This window comes from Drosophila erecta, unplaced genomic scaffold (genome assembly GCF_003286155.1).
Source record: "Drosophila erecta strain 14021-0224.00,06,07 unplaced genomic scaffold, DereRS2 tig00000055-arrow-pilon, whole genome shotgun sequence".
Classification (NCBI taxonomy): domain Eukaryota; kingdom Metazoa; phylum Arthropoda; class Insecta; order Diptera; family Drosophilidae; genus Drosophila; species Drosophila erecta.
The window spans coordinates 10593172-10620168 of record NW_020825200.1 but is presented as its reverse complement, the minus strand read 5'-3'; the positions used below and the strand labels follow the sequence as shown (position 1 = coordinate 10620168).

The 26997-nt window shown below is 43.9% G+C and overlaps 3 protein-coding genes across 11 annotated transcripts in view; 1 reads left to right on the top strand and 2 right to left on the bottom strand.

Moving 5' to 3' along the window:
* Window positions 1–3636: 3636 nt before the first annotated feature.
* Window positions 3637–26997, top strand: part of LOC6541485 (sodium/potassium/calcium exchanger Nckx30C) — a 35329-nt gene continuing 11968 nt past the window's right edge. For 4 of the 9 annotated variants that reach the window (XM_015159517.2, XM_015159515.2, XM_015159516.2 and 1 more), the window contains exons 1-4: window positions 3637–3703; window positions 5842–7767; window positions 16977–17593; window positions 23380–23608. In XM_015159517.2, coding sequence (XP_015015003.1) covers window positions 6831–7767; window positions 16977–17593; window positions 23380–23608 — 1783 coding nt within the window. In that variant the 5' untranslated portion in view covers window positions 3637–3703; window positions 5842–6830. Of the gene's footprint in view, window positions 3731–5841; window positions 7768–16976; window positions 17594–23379; window positions 23609–26997 lie in introns of all 9 variants that reach the window. The other 5 variants (XM_026979798.1, XM_015159519.2, XM_015159514.2 and 2 more) reach the window with 4 other exon arrangements.
* On the bottom strand, window positions 12929–13848 carry LOC6541035. Its single transcript, XM_001969302.3, has one exon. The coding sequence runs from the start codon at window positions 13731–13733 to the stop codon at window positions 13239–13241; it is 495 nt and encodes a 164-aa protein (XP_001969338.2). The 5' UTR covers window positions 13734–13848; the 3' UTR covers window positions 12929–13238.
* On the bottom strand, window positions 19793–20775 carry LOC6541251. The gene has a single exon (XM_001969301.3). The coding sequence runs from the start codon at window positions 20585–20587 to the stop codon at window positions 19958–19960; it is 630 nt and encodes a 209-aa protein (XP_001969337.1). The 5' UTR covers window positions 20588–20775; the 3' UTR covers window positions 19793–19957.

The window sequence follows — 26997 nt, the reverse complement described above, 5'->3', positions numbered from 1 at the left end:
ATACATTATGTTTTTGGATGTAACGAAGTCCAACATAATAATATTATTTAATTTTTATAATTTTTTTAATTTCATTGACTTAAATTTGTAGTGAAGCTTAGCCTCCACCGTAGCCATCGCTCTTTACTTCCAGCCATTTCTCTCTGCCTCCGAACGAGCCAAACACGCCATGCAGCATTGCGTGCTCACAACGTGGCGTATGCGCAATATTTACTTCCTCTTAGCCGCATGAAGGCAAAAATGCATTAAACAAGACAACGGCAATGACAACAGGCAACGTGCGGAAAAGTGGGATAATGAGGCAGCGAGTTTGGGGAATTGCTGTTCGTTTAAAGACAGCGATTGCGTTCTCAGCTTGCTAATTGCGTATACGACATGTGTGATCCCCACTTGATAAGCCCAGAAATAATTAACTAAAATGAATCTCCGGTTGGGAGTTGCGTTTGCTCGACTAATATTTGAGGAAGCGAATGGGGCTCTGTAAGTTTTCAAGGGTTCGTTATGTTTAAAAGCCATAGGCCAACTGGGATTGCGCGGAATATTCTTTTAATAGATGCCATCGATGAATAAAAATAAACATAAAGCCATCGACAGAGGAAGCTGCTGCAAATGGGCCGAACAATTTACATAATCACTGAGCATTCAGCGGCACTACCAAATATAGCAACCGAAATGGGAACCGGAAATAGGAAGCCCAGTCAAGCAGAATGCCCGGCCGTACATTATATGTATACGGAATATACGGACTCGTCCTTCGCCTCGCAGCGATTTATCAAAGTTCATTGAAATTGTTTGTTTGCCCGCTGCTGCTCGCCCAAACATGTCCTTGAAAGGGGAGCGGGTGGTGGGTGGGCCGACGTCCTTGCCACTCTCGGCTTCAGCTGCTGATGATGACGACGTCATTCATTAAAATTTTCGCCCGTTATAAGTTTGGGCATTAAGCATTAAGCAGCGGCGGCAGCAGCAGTAGCAGCAGCATTGAGATGTCAAGCGAATTACAGGCCCCAAACAAATGCCATAAAAGCCATTCACAGTGTGCTAAACTTTTCTCTGTTTTTCTTTCCGTTTGCCAATTTGATTTATTGCCAGCCCATGGAGATGTAATCGTGAAATGGCAAATGTTTCTGTGTGGGCAATTTTTCCCGACAGTCATGGAGTCAACTCCCAGGAAGGAATTCTGCATGGCACACGTGTCACGGGTCCAGCTCTCCCACGCAGCCGAAAAGCCAATGCGTGGTCCTTGATTAATTCTCATATTATATGCTTTATTAAGCAGCCTCCGCCGAAAAACATATGCCCATGTCGGATGAGACTGAGAAAATCGCCTGCCAATTCCATTGTTATGAATATAAGAGTTATACCTCTTTTGTTAGTGGCTTCTGACTTCCACCATTTGTTTCGGCCAGTCGCATTTCCGTTTTGGCCTGTCGTGTCCAGATCTGGGATGCTTGACTACCCGAAGAATTAATCGCTAATGACCATTTTTGGAGGCCTGGCATGTGACGGAAGATTACTTATTCAATCCGTCTGCCGTCCGTCTGACTGATAGATAAACAAATAAGTACAAGGTCCATTTAACCAGAAATATAAAGTAAGAACAAATTCAAAAACCTGAAATTGATGTTCGGCATCGCCAATTTCGCAATACCCTAACTAGGGCCATCCTTGCCACGAAAGAAGTTGGCCTTTTTGGACACCCTGCTATCCTTCACCATCGACTGTGGTCCTCTCACACGGCAGGAGATCTACGAGGAGGACCTTTATGTTTGAAGGACACGACACGACCACCTCGGGAGTATCGTTCTCCGTATATCTCCTCCTGATGTTCAGGTATTTTCGTTAAACTTATCACACATTAATTTGCTGTACTTATTGTCTTGTACTCTATTGAGTATTGTACTCTATTTGCGCTCCTAGAACTTAAGACACTTATATCAATGGTCCTTTGAGGTCCTTCCACCAGTCGATGAGCTGGTCTCCACGGATGGTCGGCTAAAAACCTAGAAAGTAGAAGTGCGAGGCAGGGCGATCCTATTCTATCCGCGGTTCTAACCTTCGTCTCAGGGAAAGGTGGTCCTAGCATATAAGGAATATCAATGAGGAATATGAGTACTGTTAAGAACCGCTCCTAAGTTGAAATACTGCGCGTTACTTATGTATTTACCATATCTTCAAGTGCACTGGGGTGTATACTTACTAGTACCAAACATGGCATTTTATTTGGTGAATAAAATAATATTACTGTTATATTTTCTCAAATTTTTTTAATTTTAACCGCTTTTATTAGTTCAACAAATCAATAGAAAGTACGTTATTCTCCTCCCGTCCTCGCAAAAGACCACCTCACGCCAAAGTTGTAAACCATAAATAGAAGAACACCCAGTCTGAGATTCATTTTGGTTTTGAGTTGATGCTGCTTCCTTCCACGCATATTTATAGCCGATTCAATTTGTGCTCTTGTCACGGCTTGCATAAGTTATTATAATTAAATTATGAATGGCTTAATGGCGATTAAAATGTTTTGAACTCTGGATTTGGTCAGGCTACTACGCCGTATCCTGCCGGTTTAGTTCCGTTGACTCAAGCAAAGTTGTAAGTGAACTACATTTTTTGGCAAACGAATGGATTGATTCTCCATATTTCTGGGAAGGAAGACGACTATCTTCAATCTAGACAAAATGCAAATGTGTCTTTAGGTGGCTTCTCAGTAGGAAACCGACTTATTGTACTAAAGGCATCAAACCAGTTTCATTGAGGTGCGCGCTGTCGACTTTAATGTATTGCTGCCTCAGAAAGTTCTGCAGTACTTGCGGGTAAATTTTAAATTCCGAATTTTCGACTATTTCGTTCCAACTTGTTTCGCTCCCTTGTCGCAATAAATATTTGATGTGACGGCAAACTTGGCGGCTATCAGTGGGGCGTAGGGTTGAGTTGGCTTGGCTTGGATTGGATTGGGTTTTCTGCGGTGTGAGGAGCGTGGGTAGATAAGGGGGGGTAGAAAAGGGGAGCTACTGGATTTGGGGTCGGGCATTTGGCATTGCTGTGCGTAGAAGTATCCGAGGTATGCGGCGTACCAAAACCGGGCATAATCAAAATACAATTGTGCGTGGAGAGTGTCCGCGTGTGTGTGTATTCGTTGCGTCTGTATAGGTGCTTGTAACGCATGCACAAACGTTTATTTCTTTCTTTCTTTTGGCGTTTGTTTGAGTGGGTGGCGTGAGGTGGGGTGGCGTGGGTTGGGGTGGGGTGGAGAACTAGAGTGGAAAACAGCTGCGCGTTCGCTCTCTTTTTGGCGGCTCTCGTACCCCCGAAAGTATGCTATAAACTGGAAACCCGAGAGCGACGGCACAGAATGCTCGTCCTGATGGGTTGTTAATGCAAATATGTACGAGCGGAAGTCGTCGTAAATTAATTAATTACAAATCGAAGCGATGCCCGTGGATATAGGTCCGCAGATGAAAATGAAATCGAAACTGAGACTAGCACTGAAACTGAAACTGAAACCAAACCCGATCCTGGCCAGCTGAATTCGCCCCATCCTCCAGCGGACTGGAAGTCGTTATCCTTTCGGCCCAGCTCGGCTCACACTCGGCCCGCCATCGACTTCGTGTGTGGCCTCCGGACTCGTGGTCGCCTGCCAGGGAACCCAAATCGTTTTCGGGCGCTGTGCTGACAACATCCTCGCAGGACCAAGGAGCGGATGGTGCGTCCAAAAGTCCTCCTGCTCGGTGTATGTGTGTGCAGAAACTTTTAACCGTGTGCGCTGTGTGTGTGCGTGTGTTGGTGCGCGAGGTGTTGGCAAATTGATTGCAGTTTGAAATCAAAGGAGAAACTTAAGCCAAATCGAAAAAGCTCACCTCAGAATCGAAAGTGCCCCAATCCTGGCGTACTTAGGGGAGACAAAATGAACGCATCGCCGCTGCGGTGAACAAAATATGATATACAAAAGCCAATTTTTATATAATCAAGCAATAAAAAGCCACAAAAATGATGGGGCGCATGAGGGGGGCTGGGGCGGCCGGGGCAAAGCGTTTTTCGGTCGTCTGTGTGAGTGCAGAAACACTAATGGCAGCCCCGTTCGTGCTTGTTGTGCATTGGTGTGTGTGAGTCTGAGCCTTCTCGTGCTTGAGGCCTTTTTCATAAAGAGGTCAAAACGTTGCCTCTGCCCTGTGTGTGTGTGCGTGTATCTGTGAGTGTGCAGAGTTTCTTCACGCTTTCAGGTTGCCTTCTTTTTTCAACTGGTCAAGTCAAGAAGAACATTTAACAGTCAGACTTTCGGCAGTCACGAGGACTCGACCCCGTTCTTAAAGCGACCCCGCCCCTTTAAAGTTGCCCAGCAAATGATATAACAATTAGCCAGTACTTTCCATGTGGCCCTGTTCTTTTGGCTTGGCTTAAAGCGCGACTAATGGGATCTTGGTAGATTTTATGGGGCTTAGAAGCTGACCCCTTTCCTAGTAGCTATTACAAATTATATAAAAGCGTTGCTTTTCTAGAATTAGGCGACAGCTTTTAGTGCCATTCATCAAATTAAAAGTGTTCATATGAAAGACCATAGACATTCCTTTGCATTCCTTCGTGTATTGTATGGATGTGGCATGTGTTCTACACAAGTATTCATTTAAAGTCTACTATACAAGTTTGTAATACTGGAGGAATCCAAGAAAAGTTATATTTCTTGAGTTAGGCTTTTAGTTCGGTTTCAAGTCGCTAAAAATGAACTATACAGAAAATATCAAATAACCTTTGGTTCCTTTAAATTGATAGGGCAATTATGTAAAGCAAAGAAAGCGCAAAAATGTTACGCAATTTTCTAAAAAAAAACACACACAAAACATAGCGGGGGAAAAACATAATTAATAACAAAGCCGCACGGTTGAATTCTTGGACAAACTCTGGCCTACGGCTAAAAATAACAGTGGAAAAAGGACAAAAAGGAGCGGATGGGCCAGCGGGGCTGGGCAGGATTAGCAGGAGAAAGAAAGGACTAGGACTAGAAGCAGCGGGAGCTACTCAAAGCATAACAATGAACATAACCGCACATTCAGCCAGAAGCAGTAAAAAACGCTCGGTGGGCTGGGAAATGGGAAAGTGGGCGGGGTGTGGGTGGGGGTGGGGGTGGAGAGTCACCTACTAAACCTAAATGAAAGTAAAAATTGTAAGCGTAAGCTAAAACAACAAACACAGCAGCGAACGAAAGCAAAAGCAAAGAAAAAGCCGTGAGAAAAGCGATAAGGCCTAGCAGATAAGCGGCATCCAGAGCGGGACAGGAAAATTGCGATAGAGAGTGCGGAAAATTGCGCTCCAGAGAGGGCCTGGAAAATGGCAAAGAGAAAAGTTGGCCAAGAGAGCTTGCAATGATTTTGTTAAGAAATCGGACACTTTTTGGTAACGAGCGTGCGAGCCAAATTGGGTAGTAAAACTGCTTCTCTTAAAAGTATAAAAAATGTGAAAAAGGTTTTAATTACTTCATTTAATATGTTTGCGTTTAAATTAAACAATAAAGAAATAGCTATAATAAAACTACATTTAATTTGAGGAAAAGTATATTCTCTAAAAGAAATATTTTAAAAAGGTACATTTTTGCCATTTATTTGAGATAGTTGAGATAGTTGTTTTTTTATTTTTGTAATTGAACATAACATATGTATTTTCAATCCATTTATGAAAAAATATAAACTGGCTTTCTATAACAATAGTGTGTGAATGGAATGGAAGCAACATTGTGCTTAATCTAAAAGCGCTGTTTGTAGCACAATCTGTATAGTTTGTCAGAATTACAAACTAGCTTAAATGTTCTTCCAACAAATTTAACTATATCCTGCCACTTTCCTTCCACAGACAGGCATCCTTTGAGCCTTAACAGTCATCGAGCGAAGCCTTCGAAAATGTAAACAAAAGCGACGCAGGCGCAGCAGTACTCTCTCCCTCACTCCTCAAGCAGTTTTGGAAAGGAAAGCCGAGCTTCCAGGCTCGCATCCTGGTCGGCCCTGGTCCTGCTTCGGTCCTCGGTCCTCGGCCCTCGTAGGCTGTCGGTTTTCCAGCCCACCTCCTGGCCAGGCTCAAAAAGAGGCTCGGGCAGCCAGCGCTCACAACGCCAGCGGAGTGCGCAGCGTGATGTAGTCCAGCTGCAGACCGACACTGCTACCGATACCGAGATTGAGCTCCAGCTTTCGCAGCGGCCACTCAGGGATACTTTTCCACACTCGGGCACGCACACAGGGACAGAGCGCGTCGGAGAAGCGGAAAAGCGGAAAAGCGGAAAAGCCTCAGACAAATGGCCAGGAATAGCAGTAGCAGCAAGCGCAGCAGCAACAGCAGCAGCAGCAGCAGCAGTGGCACAGTAGCCGTGAGGGAGCCGTGAAGTGAAACGGAAAAGCCTGAAAAAAGGTGGCGTGAAAAGTACCACAAGAGGCGGGGGTGTGTGGAAATCTAGGGGAATAGCGCGCCCCGTGGAAATGGAAATGCCGAGGCTCCTGTTAGCCTCGCCAGCAGCGGATGTAGCAGCAACACCAGCGGGAACAGCAACCTGAATCCGCATCCGCATCCGCAGCCGCAGCCGCAACCGCGCCCGCTCCCAATTTCTCCGCTCTCTCCGTTCCGTGTTAATTGTTATTTATGTATAGTGTATATATAAAGTTGTGTGATACAAATGAATCGCTTAGATCTGACAGCGAGCGAGAAACTGTAACCTAAACTCAGTCTAATCAAAAGCGTACAACGACAACAAACGGTTTTGCAAGTGAAACGACATAACACCAAGCCAACAAACCAACAAACCAAACAAACCGATCAAACAAGTAACCAACAACATTAATCCAACGGGTCCAATGTTGCAGCCAACAACATGCAGCAAACAGCAACAGCAGAGGCAGCAACCAGCAATCGCAACAGCAGCAGTGGGAGGAGCAGCGGTCCAGGAGCTGCCTCAGAAAGCCGCAGCTAAAGATCATGGAGCCTTAGCAGCAGCAACTGCAACTGCAACAGCAGCAGCAACAACTGCAACAGCCGCAACTGCAACAGCCGCAACTGCAAGCCGCAACAGCAGCAACACTTGGTGCCACAGCGACAACATGTTGTCCGCAGGCCGCAGCCGCACCAGCAGCACAACGATAGACTTCAACAGTCGCCGGCGGAGGGGGCGCCTACGAGGCCACGCCCCCTTTGAACTGGCAATGAACAAACAACACCAAGCTACGATACTGGACGAGTGTGTAAATATTTTCAAGCGCTTAGTATTATTAACATTAAAAACAATATCAGCAACAACAATAACGAAAGCAAAGACAAGAAGCAGAACAGCAGAGCTGCCAGCAACACCTGCAGCATCTGCAGCATCTGCAACATCATCTCGTGGTGCCTCCGCGGAGCAGTTGCTCCATCCAAGCAGCAGCAGCAGCAGCCGCTGCAGAAGCCGCCGCTGCCTCCGCCTGCCGATCTACAGCATCCTGCTGCTCTGCCTAGCCACCCAGGGATTGGGACTGGGAGATGCCGCCAAGCCCAAGTCGGCCAAGCAGCATTTCGGCGGCAGCAGCAACAGCAACAATCCAAGCCAGAACCACAACCAGAACCACAACGATGTCCTGGGCGGAGTGGGCGCCCCTTCCCAAACGTCCGGCGAGGACGAGGCCGAGATCATGTACCCCTTCCAGTCCGGGGAGCAGATGTTCGGCCTGGAGGAGGACCAGGAACAGGATCCGGAGCTCAATTCCAATGCAGTGCCCGGCTCCGACGAGGATAATGCGGCCAATCAACGTGGTATCAATGGTGAGTCTCCCTTCTACTCTGCACTCAATCCCAATCCCATCCCAAGTCATTCCTGCGCATATATCGTATGTGGAATTTTGCATCTGGGCGTGAGTGTGTGGGTGCTGCTTGACTAATGGCATTCGCATTTAAATGAGCCTTTCGATTTCGGGGGCGAGAAGTTTTCAGCTGGGCGGCTCCCTGTGTCAAACTTTTCAGCGAAGACAAATTGAATTTGCCTTGCATGGGGCATCGATGAGTGGGAATCGAGTGTGAGTGCTGAGAAATGATGGCGTATAAAGTTCAAGGCCCGGAATCAGACAAATGTTTAATGGGGTTGCAGGTACATATTCGTTTCGCCCACACGTTATCCACTGCAATTTGAAAAATGGTATGAATTAAAAAATACAGCAAAAAACACACATTTGACCAAGAGCGTGAAGAGTTCTAAAATATGTTTGGCAGGTTAATTCCCATGATACTTTACGAAGTAAGATGTTGACGGTATCCGCATCCGTGGCAATTATTTTGCAACCACACTGCGTATGAGCGATATTCATGGGCTCACATCTCGTATACGTAACGCAATGCATGAAGTGCTCGCCACTGAGGCGAAAGGACCACAGTAATTTCCGCAAAACTGTTGTACGCTGCGTATACGTAATATGGCGAACATAAATTTCCTGGCCGCAGCATAAGCGACTGCAAATGAACATAATGGAACAACTGTCTGCAGTTGGACGATGAAATATACTTTTTTTTCTGTATGCGCCCCAGAGCGTGTTAACGTGCGCCCAGCAAACATTCACATATGTGAATATACTCGTATATATATATACGTGGCTGTGGCTGTGCCACATCAGCGAAAGTCAAGCTGCTGCTCCAGCTTCCACATTTTGCACCTTGCAACCTTTTGTGCCCCAGCAACCTTTCTACCTTATGCCCCTGATTCAGACAGCCCGTCCTCTGACTGCGGACTGTGTTTCTGCTCCCGTGAGCGGCGCAGTCACATTTTGGCCAACAATTAAACCCAACATTGCACACGGAGCCCGGAGCCATTTCTCATTTTAATGACTCAACCGAGCCAAGTCCTGTCACAAAGTGGCTGGCCCAGCTGGAAAAGTTTTGGGGCCAAAAGGGCTGTGATCGACTACAGTTGACTCCTTTGTTTAAATAAAATGGGTAGGACGGACACGGTGTCAACGGGCAAATCTCCGGATGGGTATGGATGTTGATGATGTCAAGCCTTGATAAGCCAACGCGGTAAATCCCATCCAATCCAGCGCTTTGTTTGCCTTTGGCCACCCATTCCATTCCATTCCCATTCCCATTCCCATTCCTATTTGCTCCCATCCGCACAAGCAAATAAAGCTGCCAAATCGGAGCACTCGTGACACACAAAACTACTCGAAGGACTACTGTCCTGCGAATTAAAAAACTGCAATCCGCAATTGCGCAAGTACAAGTGCAACTACATCCAGTACAGCATTTGTTGTGTATAAATCAGGCTTTAAAATTAACGCAGATTGCTGGAACAAGCGACAGGCCACGAGCAATTAACATGAAACTAGCGGGAAAAAGTCCACGAAAAAAGCGGCGGAGGACGCACACAGTGAAAAATAATGCAGACAGAGCGGGCACATAACTCAGGTCACCCTCGCACTTACAAACATATAGGTTTATTTATATGTGTGTATGTATGTACTTACCTCTATATAAATGTGCACTGGTCTTCTCTCCAGCGACCTTTGTTCGAAATTTTATATATATATTTATATACACATACGTACATATAGAAATTCCTGCCAGTGTGCACGGGTGTGCGTGTGTGTGTGTGTATTTGCCTTGCTTTTGGCTTTTCTATTTTACCATCGACCCAAATTGCGAGCGCGCTCTCCGTATAATAACAACAAAAATACACACACTCTTGGGTGAAATATAGTATAAGTATGTGCGCTAGTGTGCGAGTGTGTGCGCTAGTGTGTGTGTGTGTGTGTGCTTCAGCCAGCACACGCAAACGTGGCTGTTAACGACGTTTCAGGCTCTCAACGTCGGCGTTTTGTGGGTGCATGGGTGTGTGGGTGAGTGGGTGGGTGGGTGGCTCGGGGCAGACCCTGAAAAAAAAAAATAAAAACAAGCAAAAGGAAGGCGAATATAAAGTTAAGTAAAGACCTCGACCTAAACGGCAGGCGGCCAAAAACTTGGTTTAACTTTTTGCGGGCGTGTGTTGGAGAGTAGGCAAACATTTTGAAAAATGATTGAGAAATACAAAAATACAGAGACAGTAACGGAAACAGAAACAGAAACAGATGACGAAGAAGTAGAAACAGAAGTGGAGAAGCTGAAAAGCAGAAAAGCTGGAAAACCCCCAAAAACGAAACCGAAATGGCGGCAGCGGAAAAGTGCGAGACTAGAAGCCACGAAATTGAAGGCAGCAGAACGAGCACGCACAGCGCCTTAAACACTGAAATTTAAATCGATAAATCAAAATGCCAACAACAGCAGCAACAACATCAACAAAAGCGTCCTGGCAAGGACGTGTGAGTTGCATGCTAAAAGCCACCAGAGAGACGATGAAAAACCAACCAGCAAAAGCAGAAGCAGAAGCAGAAAAACACGCTAGTGTGGGTGGCAGGAAGTTTGTTTCCTTCCTGCCTCCAAGCCATTCGGTTTTTCTTTTTTTGCCCACAACTGTGTATTTTTCTGTGTCGCTGTGCTTTTGCCGTGCTTTTCGGTCCGAGCTGAAATGACAACATTTGGCCGCCTTTTTAATTATTGACATATCCCACCACCCACCCATGGCCAGTGCTGGGGCTTACATCCTTGTGGCCACTAATTGCCCCTCCTGTCTGGCGGCTCTGATTCGGCATTCATTTCAGTAGCAGCTGCAACTGACTCAGCTCAGGTGCGCTAAACCCACAGGATTGGGTATCCCGCCTTGAATCCAAGTCACGAATGAATCACGCACTGGCACTTGGATATCAATGAATCGCCCTTATCGCGCATGATTCATGCGATCCGCAGTTTTGTGGTCAAAGTCTTAGAAAACCGGTTAGCAAATGCAATCGCACAACGGTATCGAGTGTCATTCACAGCGAACTGCGTAAGCAAATCTTTCTCGAATGCTATGAAAACATACTAGATCTCGAATTTTGTTTGCTTTTATTATGTTAATACGGCGAGGTGAAACGATTTCAAGATATTTATGACTAGCTTCGACTGCCTGAAAACAAATTATTCACACATTAGTAGGAGATATGAATCTATTCACACTGAAATTTGCTAAAACGATTATGTCTGCTACAAATTAGATTAGTGAAAAGAGCTACGAGTATTTATGAATCTTTTCAGATTTTCCAATTTATGTGTTATGTCCAAAAACCGCAATTAATTATTGTCGATGGATTATTTGTAGTTTTATAGGAAAGTCACCAAATAAATGGGATTCGAAATTTCGACATAGTTCTACATTTAATTTAAAAGTTTTGATAGATCGGAATAATGGATAAGAGGTTTTCGTTGAGTTGGGAAAGCCCCAATTGTTTTTAATAACCGTTTTGGCCCAAGAAAAACCTTTGTTGACTCATCAAACTATCCGCTCACTTTCTGGAAAACCTTGTTCATATGTGGGGGTTTCATGCGATTCTCCAAAGTTAATTAACTAAGCTTATTATCAACACATGCCTTTAATGGTTCTTAACTTTACAGCACCTACTTGTAACAAGCAGAGAAAACGAAGTTCTTCAACAGAGTTTTCAAAGTTATAGCCTCGACAAACTTTAACAACTGCTATAAATTTATAAACGCGAAAATTAGCTTAAGAAACATTTCCCATTAAATTAAAGCTTTCCCACTACGATTTTCGGGGGTCTAGCACCCTGCGAAAATTGGGTCAAGCACATAGCATTCTAATGTTGGCACTTTGGGCTTGGTCCACATCGGGCTTGCCCTGGGGATAGAGCCGCTTTTGATTAGCTAAAACATGGCCCCCTCATGTGTGTAGGTGTAGGTGTGTATCTGAATGTGTGTGTGTATGTGCTTGTGTGTGTGCCTGCTCTGGGCCCGAAACTGTGCCAAGTTATGGCCGCCTCGCCGTAACTTTTGAAGGTGGCAAGAAACGCCACCGAGCAACCTTCATTGACAGCTGCTCATAGCCGTGATAAACCTCCTATGGCAATCCTTAAGAGCTTCTGCCCCATCCTCATTGGGCGCACTGCGCCAGGACGAACGAGGCGCTTCTCGCAGCCTGCATTGATTCAACAGCCACTTGACAACCCTGCGTGCACTGAGAGAAGCACGAGGCAAGTTGGGCTAATTTAGAACTTGCAAATTAGCATTTATCAGCAATTGGCCATAAGCCCAAGAGCAGCGAAAACATTATTATAGTTATTATTTTATCATTTGTCATTATTTATTATCATTCACGTAATGCCTAATAGTCTTAAAATATTCTAACCCTTTATCATCGTGTTGTTTTCTGAGTTCCCTATTAAAAGAGTTTATGTGTTTATTATTGAGTTTATGCGATGCTTGAGTTTTAAAAATGATTCACACACTAATTATGGGGTTATTCTGCTGCTTAAATGACAACACTTGGCAGCTGATATCGCAATGATGACCAATCCAAGTGGTATTTTCTCGCAGTGTGCCTGAGTTTTAGCCGCTGGCGGTGGCTTGCATGTGCATTGCACGTTTGGCTTGCTCTGATTTTGGCTGTTTGGCTGTTTGGCTGCTTGGCTGTTTGGCTGGCTAATCGATTCGCCAGCCACCTTGAAACTCTGGCCGCTCTCTGCGGAGCGTTTTGGCCCGTGCCACAGGGCGCTGTCTCTCTGATAAATTAGCAGGTGCTTTCACGGCAGGGCCCGCTTCCCGCGGCTCAGAGAGCGTGAAAACGCGCGGACACCAGATTCCTTATATGAGCGTAGTATATCAGTGTGTTTCTGTGTGTGTGTGTAGCTGGCACTTCCGCTTTGAGCTACCATAATGAACTTCCGGCCAGGCGTGCGGTTTTTCTTTGACTCCGTGTAATTTTCGTGCGTTTGTTCAGCCGTGATTTATGCACACTGATGACGTAGCAGAAAGCTGAAAATCCGCTACCAAGTCCCAAAGTCATTTGGGCCGCTGCTTATCGGACCCTAATGAAGTTTAACCCCTTGGGAAGGCGACATTGCTCAGAGAATTCGGCTTTATCTATCAAGTAATACTTTTATTGCATTATCAGGGTACAGGGGTGGCACATAAATATTCATGGGACGCTTATATATACAAGTATATATGTATATATATATAGTATAGTTCGTTCAGCCCTGGGCGGCCATTTCTATGCTCCCACTCCCATCGTGTAAGCAATTTCGGGGCATGAATTGGAATTTTTGGCAACGGAATGGAATTTCACTATCCTGCAGCTCTTGGCACTTAATGGGTTAATCGATTAGGGCCTCCCTACGGTTGGGTCTCGGGATTGGAACTCAGTTTGGTGCTGGCAGAGGAGCCTACTTGGTCACGCGATTCCAGGCGCTGGAGTAGCGCTCCGCCTCGAAGAAGTTGCCCAACGTTTGTGGCAGATTCTTGCGCTTCGCCTCCGTGCCCAGGATTCGCGGGGGCGTGTAGTAATTGCTCTTGGGCGTGGCAGCTACTGTGCTCTGGCGTCCACTAATGCACTTCTCCTCGTGGGCGGGAACGGGAACGGCCGCCGGCGTGGGCGTGGGCGTGGGCGTGGTCACCTCTGTGCGCCACTCGAAGACGGGCGCACTGGCTCCGCCCTGGGGCAACTGCAACTGGATTGTGGCCCGGCTCACGAAGAGCTCCTCCTGGCCGTACCTCTGGGCTACTGCGGCTGCCATCTGAATGGATCGGTTCCCGCTTGCAAACTGATTGCGAATTCGCACTGCGAGTGGCGACAGCCGCAGAGCATTCTGATGTGGCTTTGTTCTCTGGTTACGACTTCGGTTGCTCCGCAAACAACGCGTCTCGTTCGCATGACGCATATCACGTATCCGCTGGCTGTGTGTGAGTGGGCTCGAGTCCACATGAGGATGGGGTCGTGAGCTTCCCGCAGCAGAGTTGTTCACTAAGAAACTGCTACTTTTGGCAACTTTAAAGCTACATATTCAAGCAAACACCACCCAAATGTAGTTTCTATGGATTCTATTGCTATGACTCCAAACATCTTACCCAAAATTGTTTCCCTTTTCTTCTCTTGCGTTTTCTAAAACTTTTCCTATCAGATGAGTAAACAGAACTCGAGAATATTTCTTTGTTTTGTCTTAACTCGAGCTCAGCTGTTGGATGACATCATGCAACGTAGTCTTCCAATGGTGTTGTGATAAAAGTAAAAACTTTGCCAATGAGACTACCACTTCTCCGATTGAATGTGGCAGGCATTAGCACCAAAACTTGTTTCACTTTGAATGCTAATTACTTTCGCGATTGGTCACGGTGCCATCTCTACCGTCTGAAGTCTGCTGCTTTCTGAGCTCACGACCACTGCAATCGCTTAGTCAAATTGTGGCATTTCGTTCGCGGCACTCGGAACTGGTTTCCCTTCGCCCCTGATAAAGTATTTTATGTGGCGAGCAGGAGACCGATGGACAGACGCCCACATGGACAATAAACAATCAGATACAATAAATAATAAATAATATTTAATAGTCATTACTTTGTTACCTTCAGCAAGTGAACCAATAACAATTTGATGACCAACTCGACTTCGAGGGGCTCGTGTTGGCTCCATAGATGGAATATTTTCATTTATATATTATGGTTCGATGGCGTAATCATTGTTTTGCTAAAAGTTTTTAGTTATTAAATCGAGATACCTAAATTTACGTAGTCTACGTTGATGGAATAGAGGCTTTTTGCATAAATAATTCAACAGTTATTTCAGATAGTTATTTTTTTTATCTATTTTTAGATTCCAGGGCTTTTTTATTATTTACGAGTATAGTTCTGATTCATTTCTAAGAGATAGCGAAATGGCATGATTATTTACTAAGCGCCACTACGTCAATTTAAAAGAAGATGTATACATATGTATATATTTATCAAAAACTTATATTTGTACAGTATAATATTTTTATGAAGATGGAATTGTTCAAAGCCAATTATCTTACATCTTGCAGTTGTATAGGGCAATGTTTAAATAGCACTTGAATAATTCAATCGCACTGTATCTGACGGATAAGATAAACGTTTATCAGAACTGCGAATTGCTGCAGCTCCGAAAAGACTCGGCCTGCATCACGTATGAGACATTATTTAACCTTATCTTCTGCCATAATTACCATACACCCAGTGAGGTAACTTCTTCAATGACACGTAGCTGTATTCGGTATTTGTGTACATATTTCTGCATTTCGGAGCCAATTTCTACCGATTTCAATTGGTCTCAATAGCGTTCGCAGTGCCCCAAACCCATTGACCAACTCATAACTGCATGAGTAAGCCCTCAGAAAGTCTGCTCATTTATATGTTTCGATTGCCCCGATGATCCAGTTCGATATGCCGGGCAGCCACTTCACATCGGGTGTTAAGAGTGGGCCAAAACCACCCACATATGCTACCTGTACAAGCCAGTAAAAGTCCGCAACCCTTTTTGCAGGCGATTGAATTAAGTCAGATTCGAGAGACACCGTCGTCAGTCATTAAGCATTTGCCCAGTGATTCATAAGAATCATTCACTTGTGGCTCACGCTCGATGTCGAACCGCCCACCACCCCCACAGAAAGTGGGTGGGTCGAGTGGGTGTGGAGCGGTGGGGCCCGCTAACTGCATGCAAATTGCCGACAATCCGTCTGTCTGAAACCGGTTTTAGAGCAAATTTCTTTAAAGTCCGTCTATCCGTTCGGTCTATCTTCTCGAACAGAAAACACAGTGAGTCAATCCCGACTCAACACCAGAGGCGTAGGGTATTGGGTTCCCCGCGCTCCCACTTCTAAAAATATTTCCTAATTTCCTCATAAGCAAGTGAAATACTTGGAAGACACACAGATATCTAAATAATAGTCTGCTGCTATTTAAAATTTCATTATTAAAATAGTTCATTGTGACTTTGTTACCCTTTCCCTCTGGAAAAAAAAACCTTGAATGGGTATACTACTTATTTGCGGAGAGCAGAGTGCAGCCCAATCCCAAGATGATTTATACTGGTTCTGGTGGCAGCCACACACAGATATCGGCACTGACTTATTAGAAATATGCGAATGACATGAATCAGTGGAGCTGTGATCAGTTCCACGACCGCGAGCGATTAAAGTCGCGTTAATTATTTACTTGGCACACGCGCCGAAATGATTGCTCACAGTGCAAATGATTGTTAAACATTTACATTGCAAACATTTACCATCCACCTCAACATCATCATCATCGGAGTGAGCAAGTTGGATTGCTGAAGTCGGCGGCGAATAAGTGCAATTTGTTAATTGTTGCAAAACGCGCTGCATATTTTGCAAATAATTGCCATGAAAATCGCACACCAAAGGCGCCGCATGCGACAAGGGACTTTTGCCAGCGATTTCCAAAAGGTCGAGCCACTTAATTGAGGATGTCTAATTGGGGATGGCTAGATCGCATCGCAGATAGAGATACTTACTACATAGACAGGTAGCAATCGAAAAGGTCAGAATGGCAGACGACAAAATGACAATTCGTCAGCCGCATAGCTGATAATAATCGCAAAATCGTGCAAAAAATATTGATTAGTTGGATTTGAAAATATGAAAGAGTACGCGTAGGGCAATATCTTTAGAGCACAAATTATTATTCATATAAATTCACCAGCAGTAGCTAACGGATTATTTTGCATACCCCCGCGATGGAAAATTCCTGGAAATAGCATTACAAGCCCAACTATTTTTATTCACTTTCCCCGGGAGAGATTTACAACAATCACAACGGGCGCAATTTATTTTATTGTGATTTAATTTAAGTTGAAATCAGAAACTCATCCATTTTCAGTTTTTTATGTAGCATTAAGACCGACGAATGGCGCTCTGCGATTCATTTTTGCTGCTTTACAAAGCCAGCGTGAAAATGACTTTTCAGTTCACTGGAATTCGTTTGATTCAATTTCCTCTGCACTTGTTGTTTTCGAGAATGAGAGCAACTGTCTCTTGAACAACAAGGAAAAGATGGCAAAGTGATGAGCTAAGACTAAGGACTAAAGTAAAAAACTTTCCCATTTTCCATTTTCCATTAAGGTCTAATGCATTTGTTCGCCTATGTTTTTGCAGACACGCACAACGATAACTCGACCACCACGAAAACGCCACTATTCCCGAAAGATCTATTCACGAAAGAACAGCTTGAGAACGGCGCTGTCATCCTGCACATCATTGGGGTGATCTATATGTTTGTGGCGCTGGCCATTGTCTGCGATGAATTCTTCGTGCCTTCCCTTGACGTAATCATTGAAAAGCTCGGCATCACAGACGATGTGGCCGGCGCGACGTTTATGGCGGCGGGTGGCAGTGCCCCCGAGCTCTTCACCAGTGTAATTGGCGTTTTCGTGTCGTTCGATGATGTGGGCATTGGTACGATCGTTGGCTCCGCCGTGTTCAACATCCTGTTTGTGATCGGGATGTGCGCGCTCTTCTCCAAGACGGTCCTGTCGCTCACCTGGTGGCCTTTGTTCCGCGACTGCTCGTTCTACAGCATCAGCTTGCTGGTGCTGATCTACTTCTTCCGGGACAACCGCATCTTCTGGTGGGAGGCCCTCATCCTGTTCACCATCTACATCGGCTACGTGGCCTTCATGAAGTGGAACGTCCAGGTGGAGACGTGCGTCAAGAAGATGATTACCAAAAACAAGGTGACTCGCGTCAGAAGTACAGATCAACTTATGCCAGCAGTAAGTAGTTGGGAAGTTTTTTTGCAACAAATCAAATTCAGATCAAATCAAATCAATCAATCAATTCAAATCAAATCAAACCAAAAGTTCCAACAAATCTCTCTCTCTCTATCTCGAAAAATTCTCAATTGAAATCGAAAACAGTAAAGTTTTAAAACGTAATAAATTCCAAGATGACAAAAAACTAAAAAAAACGAAACGAAAGAAAAAAACCATTACAAAAAACGTAAATCAAGAAGATCGTAAAAGAGAAAGCGAAATTGAAAGCCAAAATTTTGTGTGCCAAATGAATAAAGAAAAGAATCAAAGTTAAAACGAAAACAAAGATCCTTTGCCAGGAACGAAATTTCGTTTTTGATTTTCGTTTTGTGTATGTTTTTCCCACCTATTAATCCACCCATCCATCCGTATCCCCATCCACATCCCCATCCCCATCCCCTATCTCAATCTCGATCTCAGTTTCATGCGAGCATTTGGCGCGTGCCGCAATTTAACCAGTTAGCAGGTGCTAAGTCATTATGACTAAGGGCCATCGGTGTTGCAATCATCGAAGAAACGTCTGTGACTAAGATGTATCTGCTGCTGTGGCATTGAACGGCACGACAGTCACTCAGAGTGGATCTACCAATTCCACTCAAATTTCACCTGCGATTCGAAATCAGGTCCAGGAAATACTGAGCGAGATTTACCTTCATCGCCTTGACCCACTATGGTTTTCATTACAGTTCGAAATGGGTCTACTCACCCATATGGCATTTCTAGACCCATCTTTGTGGTTTTTCCAACTCAAAACCGGTTTTCCGCTCTCACGGGGAGTGTCTAATTGAAAATACCCACCGAGAAGGTACTACTTAACCGGTTGGAATTATTTTTGCAACTGAACATTTTAGATCCTCCTGAATAAATTAAAAACTGAGATCACGTATCTGAAATACGTTTCGAATCTACCGGTTTCTAGAAAAATACCAAACTCATTCGGCTCCCTGTGTATCCAACGTACAACGGACTTAAAGCAATTCTGAAAATATTGCTACAATCAATGCATATATCTTTCCTACAAAAGCTAGTTTACAAAGTGCTTTAAGATGTTTGAGATGCCAAGATGCTTAAGACTTAAGAGCTTGCCTAACTGGTTATATCCGGCTGCGTTGCACCTCCGAGTTCTACTAACTTTTATCATTACTCTTTTAATTATACTATTCTTTCGTGCTATCGAAGTAATCTTAATTCTACTCACTAGTTATACTTCTAATTTACTTTTTAGTACTTAGCTTCGATTCCATTTGTTAGCCAACCGTTTGATTTGCTATGCGTCTTTCGACTTGTGTAAATCCACACCCACATCCACACCCACACGCACACCCACTGGACACGCCCACCCACTCACACACACCCACAGACACATCTACACAGGGCATACACTCCTGACACGATCCGAAGAGAACTCTGCATGCGAGTGAATCCCAGAAAGAAACCTTGCACACACTGCTTGAATTTGAACTTGATCTTGTTGTTGATCGTAGATTTCAGCCGGGACTCGAACCAGTCCGCTGCATGCTGCGCGGGAGCGAGTGAGACGGATTGAGTGTGGGAGGAGAACGAGATCTGTACGCATGCGTAGAACACCTTTATTTAGACCGTTGTCGATCGATGCTTCTCGCTCTGTATAACACTCCTCATGTGCACACCGTTTCATCCCCACCTCCAGGCTAATACCTTTGATACCCTTGCTAATAATATTATTTAATTCGAATTATTCAAAACCAATTTATGTTAGCTCTAATTAAAAAACTTTTTCAAAAAATACAGCTCGGCGGTTTTACCAAATTCATGTCCTGAATCCTTACACACTTGTTGGGACTAGTATTTCACTTTGTATTTGTGGCCACAGGTGGTGCACAAATCAAGATACGACTTGGATTAGGGTGGACCTGCTGCCTCACTTTCGACTTTCGATGAGGATTTCGATAGGATGAGTCCTAATTATCCATATAGGCTTATAATTTCAAACATATATCTCTCCGTTCCCGTACCGCCCACAAAACACTGTGATTTACTTTTACAAGAGATGCATTTTATTTATTTAGTTTTAATAAGCTCACGCATATTCACGCATGGTTAACAATGCCTTACGTCTAGAAATAAATATATTCACTAACTAAACTATTAATTTAGCTCGCGCAGACGAGTACATTGGAATGTGATAATTGACTAATTTCGCGTTTATTTCGATTATCGATCTTTGGGCAGTAGCTAATACTTGGATGCGGACGCAGTCCTCTTAAGTTGCATTCAGAATTTCACAGAAACTAAGACTGGTAGTCGCAATCATGAGCACACTTTTAAGCACTAATCACTCACTGTCTACACCTGTTGAGTTCTGGGCATCAGAACCTTGGGAGACATGATCACACCTTTGCTGTGCTGGCTCGGTAGAGTGGCACTTTTCTGCATTTGAGGCACTGGTGGTGCGCTCCGCAAGCTGGGACTCGGACTAGGGTGGACCAGTGCCTGCTGCAGCCTGGGCAGGGTGGCACTTTCCAGAGGCCGCGTTTCGTGCTTGATGTGAATGCGCGCCAGATCGCTTTCGATGAGCAGCGGATTGCTGATGGTCCTTATCATCTTCGGGGTCGCTGGTCTGCTCTTCTTTTTGCCGGAGTCCACGACATCGATGTTCTCGGTGGAGACGGGCTGGTAGTAGGACTTCTTGTCCGGATGCGCCTCCGGATCCTCCTTGGCGCGCTGCAGTTCGTCCCACATCCGAATGTCGCAGACCTTCAACTTCATGTAAATGAAGATGATGATGCGGTAGAAGACAACGTATCCGATCATCAGGCAGAGCGCCAGGGTGCAGTGGTCGCCCACAGTGCCCACCAAGGTGTCGAAGCTCATCCTGACTATTCCGTTCTGCGTGCAGTACTTGTAGGTGGTGGGTGTAATGATCACCCAATACACCAGCACCGTGATCAGCTCGATAATCCTTTTCTGAAACATGGTGCCTAGGCTTCGGTCTATTCGTGCTCCGATGCAGCTTGCTTAAGGCTTCGTGACTAAATGGCGACGCGCGAATCACCGCGCTATATATAAACCCTCGTATTACAGCACCGACCGCAATCGAACTGGCCAGATCCGAAGTCGGGCTCAGAGTTAAGCTCTCGGGTTCCCCAGTGAGTGCATTGTCGTGGGGCCTTTGAGCCGGTTATCAGTCGGATAACGCTTTATCATTCCACTAGTGGAGCGTAAACAAATGGGCGCTACGTCACAAGTGGATCCCAGGAATATTTGCGCCATTTCTTGGAACTGGCTTTGGGGGTCACCCCAAAGTTGGCTGGTTGCCAACTTATTTCGATTCCGAGACCGATTTCTATGCCGATTTTGATTTCTCTTCCGAGATATATATATATCATATATCGTATACAATTACATTACAATGTGCAAACAGGTTGAGTGACAACTTGAGCGTGTTGTTTGTCTTGCGGATTTGCATCTCTTAGATCATTTGGTAAGCCACTCAGGTCGACAGGCGAAATTTGCGGGCCGAGTCTTGATTGAGTGTTTTTTTTCAGTTACGTAGAGTGATTCATGCTGAACTTAAATAATTCATTATGTGATTTAAGCGCTTTGGTAAGGTAAATTGCCCCTCGTCTTTGTCTCCGAACGGTGATGAATTTTCGATATTATAAAATACTTTTCGGGTGATTTCATACACGACTGCAGCCCATATAGATAGTCCATCATTAATTGCGTCTAATTGTACTGTCGACATCAATCTGTGCGATCTGACAGCTCGCAGCTTGGAACAGGTTCATGGTGAATAATCTGGGGAGAGAGTTCTTTCTCTTGAGCAGGAAACTTTCGAGATATTTACCATATTTCGCAGGTGTATTTCAAATTTGCGTCAGTGGCTGAGTGCGATTAGTTTGAATCGTGAATGAGTGTGATTGGATCAGAAAAACCAGACCATTAGCTAGAGGTTACTCCGGCCGATCAACAACATGACTGGGCATTAATTAGCATTATAATCAGCCCCACTGGGGTAGTTCACCTGGGCACGAGCCACTTGTTAAGTCGAGATGGTGATGTTGATGGTGCTGGTGGTGGTGGTGCTGGTGGCGATGGTGGTGCTGCTGGTGACGGGTCTGAACTTGACTTGCCCTACACCTGCTTCAGTACCAGTACCAGTACCAGTTTCAGCTTCAGCTTCAGCTTCGGTCCAGTCGACTTATGAATGGGAGTTACGAAAGCCCCATTCGCGATCGCACTCATTTACACCACTACGCAGTATATAGTATAGGCAGGCCAATTATCATATCGCTTCGATTCCATTCATTCATTAGAGCACTCACCCATTAGTCCAGCCTCATTCTGTACACGTTTTAGATATTCGTAGCTATACGGTTAGTGCTTGCCTTGCATTGCCTTAGTTAGATTCACCGATTGCGATCAAAAATCAGATTTATACCCCTCATCTGCCTGCGCTTCCTTCGCTAATGTGCCAACTATTAATTCGCATCAATTGAAAGTATTTTTCGGTTTCAGTTCTCCGACAAAGTTATTCCAAATGTTTTTGTGTTTTATCTGTTTCTTTTTGATTATAGTGAAGGCAAAATGAAATACAACAAAACTTCCCACTGCGCTTTGACAAATATCAATACAGATATAAAAAATACAACAATATGTGTACATTTTGTTTTACAAAAGCAACTGAAAAAAAAAAATATATATATGAAAACCAAAAAGAAAGTCATATAAAGCTTGTATGTATAAAACCCAACCAAACTGTTGCAACAGACAAACAGAAAAAACAGAAAATTTCCAACGACCAAAAACGAAAAGTGTTCATCTATACGTATTTTGTTTCCTCATCTTCGAACTTATCATTTTGATTTTGTAATATACGACTCATGTGTTTCACCTCTGTAAGGAGCCCAAGGTCATTGGGGTCTCTTCCGAATACTTCCAAGATCGATCCTTAGCACCTACTTTCCTTCTGTAAATAATGAAAGTGTTTTCCGCACCGATCGATATGTTTATTTTGTTGCACAAAAACTTTCAGAAACTCTATATATTTTGTACTGTTCAACATCCACTTTTGACAGTATGTCAAACAGCCAATCGAGCCCAAGTTTCTGACTGTCGATCTCTCTGATATATAATCCTCAGACTGTACTATACTCCATAGATCAGCTGCACAGTTTGATCGAAAGTGGTCCGTATATCGTAACGTATTTTGTTGGATGTTGTGGTAAACGATTGTTTGTTTTTTTTACTTTTATTTTCCGTTTCGACATTCCTTGAGTTCCTTATTTCGTTCACATTATCAGTTGATGTTTCCTGAGTTCCGTTCAGATATTGGCTCCCAACTAACTTGCACTTACCGATTCGATTAGCTCTTAAGTCACACAAACAACTACAACTACAAGAACACCAAAACCAACACCACCAACAAGAACAATTACAACAACAGCTACAGATACATGCGACAATAGAAAAAAAGAACCCAAAAGCTACACTCAACTGTAAATTTATACAAATTGCAATAATAAACTTTTCTTCTTCTTCTTTTCACCTTTTTCTCGAAATATGCTTACCATAAAATAACTAAACATTACACCGCTCTCTGAAAAATACCACAACTCGAAAAACTCAACCGAATCAAAAAAAATCAACCCAATCCGAAACCGTAACCGTTACCCGATAAACCCGATACCGATACCGATATCGAAACCGATACCGTAACCGCAAACCCATGCCACCCACCGTTCTCTCCGTTCCTTCACCTGCAGGGTAATGCGGCCAACTCCTCGGAAACATCGATGGCCACCCAGCCGGGCGGCTCCGTAACTTCGCGGGCGGCCAGCGAAACCCGCTCGGGTCCGCCCGGATCGAGCAATGCGGGCGCCACAGGTAATAGCAGCGGCGGGGGCGGCACCTCGGGTAGTACTCAGACCGGTGCCAAGTTCCGCCACGGCCTGTTACAGCTAATGATACACACGATAGATCCACTACACGATGGTAAGTTCGTTGAGTTGCCACAGTGTGTTTTGCACAAGTCAAGCCAAATGCCAAAAATGCAAAGAAACCAAACGAAAAAGCAAAAAAAAAGAATGCTACTAAAAGTCCCCATAACGAAGTACCCCATGCCCGGCTTACCATTCACCACCCCAACCACAATCCCAATCCAAATCCGAAGCCACTTCAGCACTGATAAGCAAATTGTATCAACCAATACATTTTTGAATAGCCTTCTCAATAATAATATTTATTTTTACTCGTTATACGGTATACGTGGCGTATGCGTAATATTTTTGTGCGTCTAGTCATGAAAGCCTTTAAATACATGTAACGATAAAAAGAAATGTTTCATAGTTTGCTATAATTATATTTTCATGTGTTTCCAACACTGAAACAATGAATATCCATTTACAATTTGTGGCTCAGTGCATTCCAAATCCGCCACGCTTACATCCAAAATAAGATAAATACAAATGCAATAACATCCAGAACTCTACTCTATATACTATATACTATACTATATATACTTACTACCTGTACCTGTACCTGTACCTGTTATCTATATCTGTTCTAAAGTAAAATTGTTATAAATTCAGTTTACCGTTTTGTGTTTCGGTTTCCAAAATTTCTGTGTAAATTCAGTATTCCTTCTAATTGGATGTTTGCCTTGCCAGCCAGAAGTTACTTTCGCTCATCCTTCCACTTCTGCTGCTCTACCCAATTACTGTTTCTGTATCTATATCTGTATCTATATCTATATCTATGTCTATGCTCCGATTTCCACTCGTACTTCCATTTCTCATTTGCGTTGCGTTGTTGCCTTCAGTTCGGTTCGGTTTGTTTTGTTTTTCTTTCAACTTGGTTTTGGCTTTCGTTGGCTTTGGTTCACTTTTTTAATGGCGACCTTGGAGCCACTTACCTAATTAGCACGCCAGGCCCAGACGCTCCGTCGACTAGAATTAGCAGCAAAGGCGAAAAGAGGGGAAAAAATAGTGAATGGGTAAAATAGGAAAGCAGGCACGATTGACAGCACTAACCCTTTGATTTCGGGCGGGGCAGGAAGAGAAAAGGAGGAAAAGGTCATCGCGATATTGTGACTGCCCCACCATTGAATAGATTCTGCAGTTGTGAAAGAAGTTTCACCCATTGATTTGGGTTCGGATCGAGCTCGGCCACTGAAAATACCATGAATATGTAGGAAAGGCGTCGTCAGTGTCGTTGCCACGGCAATGGCCCACAGAAAACTAAACGAATCTAATCGAATGGAATCGAAATGAGGCAGCTCAGGGGCGTGTTCGCCAAGGTTCGCAGGTGGCAAGTGTTAGAATTCGTGTAGCTCCAAGTGGGCCTACCTCAACCATTAGATGTGTGCTAACTTATTGCAGGGTCTTTAAAGCTACAGACGAAACAAATTCGCTTTAAAATCAAGAGTCAATATATTTTGACCCGACCGCGTATTAGATGGGCATTTATAAAAATTAACTCATTGCAGGAGCTAAGCTATTAATACAATTAAATTGTCAGGAATATATTAACTCAGGCACAATGCACTTGCATAATCCCCTCATTGTTTACTGACAGCTGAGTTTTCAATTCGAAAATTCCCCCATTTAAATTAGCTGGATGATTCAGATTGGTTGAAGCTGAAGCGGATGTCAGTTAAAGATTATTAGACCAGGCCACAGGGTTTACTCCTTTGCCTTCAGTTGCAATTGCTTCACAAATACGCTACTTACTTACTTTCGGCTTTGTTTTTCATTTTGTTGCAAACAAGAAAACCAAAATATGAAACAATAAAAGCAGAAAAACAAACAAGAAAAAGAAACCAAAATAACGAAAATATTTTATGTTGTTCAATGTCAGTTTGGAGTTACATTTATATCAATATATCTATATCTATACATATATATATACATATGCGTTATATATCTAGCATAGAGAACTTATAGTTGCAAATTCCTAGAGTTTGTGCGCGCAGTTCAATGGCATACTTACTGGATAAATCCACTGCAGATACAGAGATACGAGTACACTGCAGGTTTAATATATGCCATAGTTCGAGTACCTATGCCATTGAATGCTGGATTGAGTTGAGTTTGACGCGTGACAAAAACAAAACAATTTATACTGTACATATATTAACTATGCGTTTTTAGTGTTGTATGTGTTAAACGTAATCATTATCGTAATTGTAATTGAAATTATAATTGGTTAGCAACTAGTGCAATTGGCTCGCAGCAACGCTGCTCAAAATCGGCTTCGCCTTAGACTTAGGGGCTCATACATAGTACATATTCAACACTATACAATACACCCATCCACACTACACACTCCACACCCGAGTAGATAGAAAACTATTTAAACTATTAACGAGCTGCGACTGCATGTGCGACTAGTCGAGCTTGTTTCAGGTTGTTTTTGCATAGGTCGGATCGCTTTTTGTCACTGGAATGTTCGTCATATATTGTTTACATGTGTGTTTCTTTCGGCTCGATATGTTCGCGGCATGGGAATTGTGTTTTTGGGCCTGCGTTCAGTGGAAATCCGGCAGAGACGGGCGGAAAACATCATTTTCCAACCTCCGATGGCAATGATCTCGATAGATCTGTCTAATGGCCCTGCCACTCCGGTTAACTACCAGTTAGTTAACCAAAATCGCAACCAAAATCGCAAGTCCCATCGCAAACTAGATGGACGTGCTTTTGCTCAGTTATCAGTATGGGCATGTTCTTCTCTAGGTCTGTATTAAAACCAAAGATAGTCATAGCGATACTTTGTAAGAGTCCCCTCAAAATGCATTCCACCGCGATACACACATACGATCTATAGAAAAGTAAGCTAAGCTTAGTTGTAAGTCAATCGGATTCGTGAACATATATACACACATATGTATATGTATATACCTAGAGAAATGCTAGAAAAGGGGTCTTTCAATTGTAGCCATTTAGTCAGATGGTCCCCTGAGAAAGTGTAAATTGCTAAAAGAGAACTTCACGCCGCATTGACAACAAAAAACCGAATTGAATTGAATCGAATCGAATTGAACTGAATTGATACCCACCAGAAAACCCCGTCCGAATCCCCATGCATCATCGAAAACCAGACCAAAATCTTGAATATTTAATCAGCTCCTAGTGCAAAACACAAGTTCACACTCAATAGATCGAATCGGATCGATTCAGAGACAAAAGTTAGACCAAAAACCCATGAGAATCTGACACGGTAAATATTAGTAGTGTTTTCTAGACTAGATCCTAGTTACTTATAGTCCTAGTCGTAGTCCTAGTCAGCTTACGAACCCCTCCCCTCTGCTGTCCGCTCTCTGCTCTCCCCGCTCTCTTCCGCTCTACTCTGTCATACCCCGTACTCTACTCTATAGACTAGACTAT